Below are 3,861 nucleotides of genomic sequence, written 5' to 3'. Positions count from 1 at the left end.
AAACAATCATCCAAAAAATGTGATTTACATCCAGAAAAAGAGGAACTAAAGTTTCCAAAAGCAAAATCTCAGAATGAAAGTAGAGCTGCTCCAACATGCAGACACCTGGAGCGGTGCAATAAAATAACGTCTAACCCATCCGCAATTCACATTTTAGCCCTAAACCCCCAACGAGACCCCACGATGCATGATTTTTTTGTAAAATTGGTCCCCACAAGGCAACCTGAAACAAAAACGCATATGCACGTACACACACACACACACACACACACACACACACACACACACACACACAGAGGGCGGTGCAGCCTGTTCAGGTCTCAAATGGTCACAGGACTCTGTGGTTAATCCGACCCGGGAGTCTGATCAGGCAGCAGGAGAACCAGGAGGACCTGAGGAGCTGCATCTGGAACCCTGACAGCTGAGTGCAACATCTGGACGGGCAGCTTCATCCTGGTTCTTTGAGGACCTGAAAGAGGTCTGTTAAAGGATGTGGAACTCTGATATTGAATCACTTTATTTTCTTTATTTTTCTTGCTGCTCTCCTTTAACTCTCAGGTAAATCCGACACGCTCTGAGTTGTGTTGGTGCAAATGTGTGTGAACTGTCCCAGCAGATGAAGGAGAAGTCGAAGAACGCGGCGAAGAGCCGCAGGGAGAAGGAGAACAGAGAGTTCAGAGAACTGTCCAAGCTGCTGCCGCTGCCGGCTGCCATCACCTCCCAGCTGGACAAGGCCTCCATCATCCGGCTGAGCTGCAGCCACCTGCACATCAGAACCCTCTTCCCTCACGGTATGTTCTGCTTATTTACAACCCAGACATGGTGATTTCATCACCATGTCTGGGTTCAGACCCAAAACACAGGACAAACAGTGTTTTTAGAGTTTTTTGTTCAATGTTGCGCAAAAATAAAATCACTTTAATGAAGAGTTTCAGAATTCAAGTAAAGTTTTCCAGTGGAACCAGTAAAATACTCAACATTTTATAAATAAATGATCACTGATGTGTTAAAGTAAAGTCTCTTTCCGACTGAGCAGTAAAAACTGGATTTCTACTGAGTAGTTCAGCAGCCGAGATCTTGAATCACTGGAGGTTTTACTTCAATAAATGTCTATTTTATTTTTCAAGTTCATTTTAAGGAATTATTTTTCTTTACTTTTTGTAAGAATTTTATATTTTTAAGATGTAGCAACAATTCTTTAGAATTATAAAACCAGAAAAACCAAAACTAGCTTTAAAACCAGTCTCAGAAAAACTATCCAAGTGAATCTCATGAGCCCTAGAATAATAAAAATAATTTTATTAGTCCTGCAAATAAAAAGACGGTAAAATGTACAAGGATATGACGGAATAAACTGGTGGAGGAATAAATACAATTGTTTTTAAACAAAAAATAAAGAATACATTTTGTTTATTAGAACTGCAGTTTATATAACTTTTAAACATGAGATTAAGATTCTTATAATCAATAAGCTTAATAATTAATTATATTTAAAGTATTCATAATGCATTTTATAAAACAACAACAACAATAATAATATTATTATTAATAATAATAATAATAATGATAATAATAATAGTAGTAGCAATAATAACAACAACGATTATAAGAATAATAGTAGCAATTATAATAACAATAACGATAATAATATTAACAAAAAGAACAGCAATAATAATAATAATAGTAGTAACAATAATAACAACAACACCAATGATAATAATAATAAGAAGAATAAGAAGAATAGTAACAATAACAACAACAATAATATTAATAATATTATTGTTATTAATAATAATAATAATAATAGTAGTAGCAATAATAACAACAACGATTATAAGAATAATAGTAGCAATAATAATAACAGTAACAATAATAATATTAACAAAAACAACAGTAATAATAATAATAATAATAATAATAATAATAATAATAATAATAATAAAATGAACATCTAAATAAGTTTATTTGGCTATGTTTCGTCTCTGGAATAAAAGTCTGCTTAAAAGTCACGTTCTGGACCTGGACCTCTGGCTTTCTGACCCGTCGGGTTCATCCATCCATCCATCATCTTTAACCCGCTTCTTCCATTTTGGGTCACGGGGGTCGCTGGTGCCCGTGTCCAGCAATCACTGTGCGAGGGGCGGGGGACACCCTGGACAGGTCTACAGTCCATGACAGGGACACATAGAGACAAACGAGACAAACAACCATTCACTCTCTCACCTAGAGACAATTCAGAGTCACCAATCAGTCTAACATGAAGTTTTTGGTCTGTGGGAGGAAACCGGAGCACCCGGTGTGTTCAGCACCAGCAAATGTTACATTTCTTTTCACCTTTTTTCAAACTGACGGTAGATGTCCTGTTGGAGCAGCTGGACCTGGCTCCACGTGACTCTGCTCTGTTCTGACAGTGGAGGGCTGTGCAGTTCTGGGTCTGGTTCTGGGTCCTGCTGCAGTCAGACTTTTTAGACTGGAAGCTCCAAATGTGTAAAACAAAAAACAGCTATAAAATAAAATTAAATTCAATTAAGTATGAATAAGGGCAGCACGGTGGTGCAACTGGTAGAGCTGCTGCCTCTCAGCGAGCAGGTCCCTGGTTCAAATCCCGGTCCAGGGGCCTTTCTGGGTGGAGTTTGCATGTTCTCTCCATGCATGCGTGGGTTTTCTCCAGGTACTCCAGTTTCCTCCCACAGACCAAAAACATGCATGTTAGGCTGATTGGTGACTCTAAATCGTCTCTAGGTGAGAGAGTGAATGGTTGTTTGTCTCGTTTGTCTCTATGAGTCCCTGTGATGGACTGGAGACCTGTCCAGGGTGTACCCCGCCCCTCGCACAGTGATTGTTGGACATGGGCACCAGCGACCCCCGTGACCCAAAATGGAAGAAGTGGGTAAAGAAAATGGATGGATGAAAATGAGGGTAAGTCCAGAAGACATGGGTTGAATAATTACTGTTTTTTCTGCCAATTTATTTTTTATTTTTAGAAAAAAAAAAAAAAACAGGAAAATGAGCCCAGATTCATATATTCAAAATCAATAATGATGAAAAGTATAAATTAAATGTAATCTTACGACCAGAACTCAGTGTTCTTTTGTCTATGTTCAAACTCTTAATTTAAACTCTTAACACTCTTTCAAATAGACGCTGTGAATGTTTTTTTTAAATTTTTTTTTTAACAATTTTGAGTTTTGGTTCATTTGAGATGAAACTGGGAGAAATGATGAGCTTAAAGAAGATTAAAGATTCTGAGAGGAAACAGAAAGTAATAATAATTTTTCATTACTGTCACAGTCCACAGCGGGAAGAATCCGTGGCCTCTGGGGAATGAGCGCGCGATGATGGTGAACATGTTCACGTCTATAACATGCCACACGCAGAGCATGTGTTGAAGCACTGTCATCAAAGTGTCTGACCAACTGAGTTATGACCATTTTTATATCATCGTCTAGCTCTGGCAGCCATCTTGAATTGAACTGACTCTAAAAGTTGACGGGTTGTAGATGAACATCCAATAATTATTGTTTGAAACTTTGATTAAAATACTTCCTGGGGCTCATGGGGAATTTTTCTATCAGACACAGCTGCCTCAAAAAGTTAATGCAAAATTAAAAAAGATCTGATGGAATAATAATAATAATAATAGCAGCACGGTGGTGCAACTGTAGAGCTGCTGCCTCTCAGCGAGCAGGTCCCTGGTTCAAACCCCGGTCCAGGGGCCTTTCTGGGTGGAGTTTGCATGTTCTCTACGTGCATGCGTGGGTTTTCTCCGGGTGCTCCGGTTTTCTCCCACAGACCAAAAACAGATGGATGGAATAATAATAATAATAATAATAATAATAATAATAATAATAATAATAATAA

The 3,861-nt window shown here is 38.1% G+C and overlaps 1 protein-coding gene across 1 annotated transcript in view; it reads left to right on the top strand.

Moving 5' to 3' along the window:
• The first annotated feature begins 442 nt into the window (after nucleotides 1-442).
• sim2 (SIM bHLH transcription factor 2) overlaps nucleotides 443-3,861 on the top strand; it is a 43,167-nt gene continuing 39,748 nt past the window's right edge. Inside the window, exons 1-2 of the mRNA XM_037687733.1 lie at nucleotides 443-478; nucleotides 617-791. Of these exons, the coding sequence (XP_037543661.1) occupies nucleotides 617-791 (175 nt within the window). The 5' untranslated portion in view covers nucleotides 443-478. The remainder of the gene's footprint in view (nucleotides 479-616; nucleotides 792-3,861) is intronic.

This window comes from Nematolebias whitei, chromosome 14 (genome assembly GCF_014905685.2).
Source record: "Nematolebias whitei isolate Nwh7 chromosome 14, NemWhi1, whole genome shotgun sequence".
Classification (NCBI taxonomy): Eukaryota; Metazoa; Chordata; class Actinopteri; order Cyprinodontiformes; family Rivulidae; genus Nematolebias; species Nematolebias whitei.
Note: the sequence above shows the minus strand (reverse complement) of the source record. Positions and strands in the feature narration are given on the sequence as shown.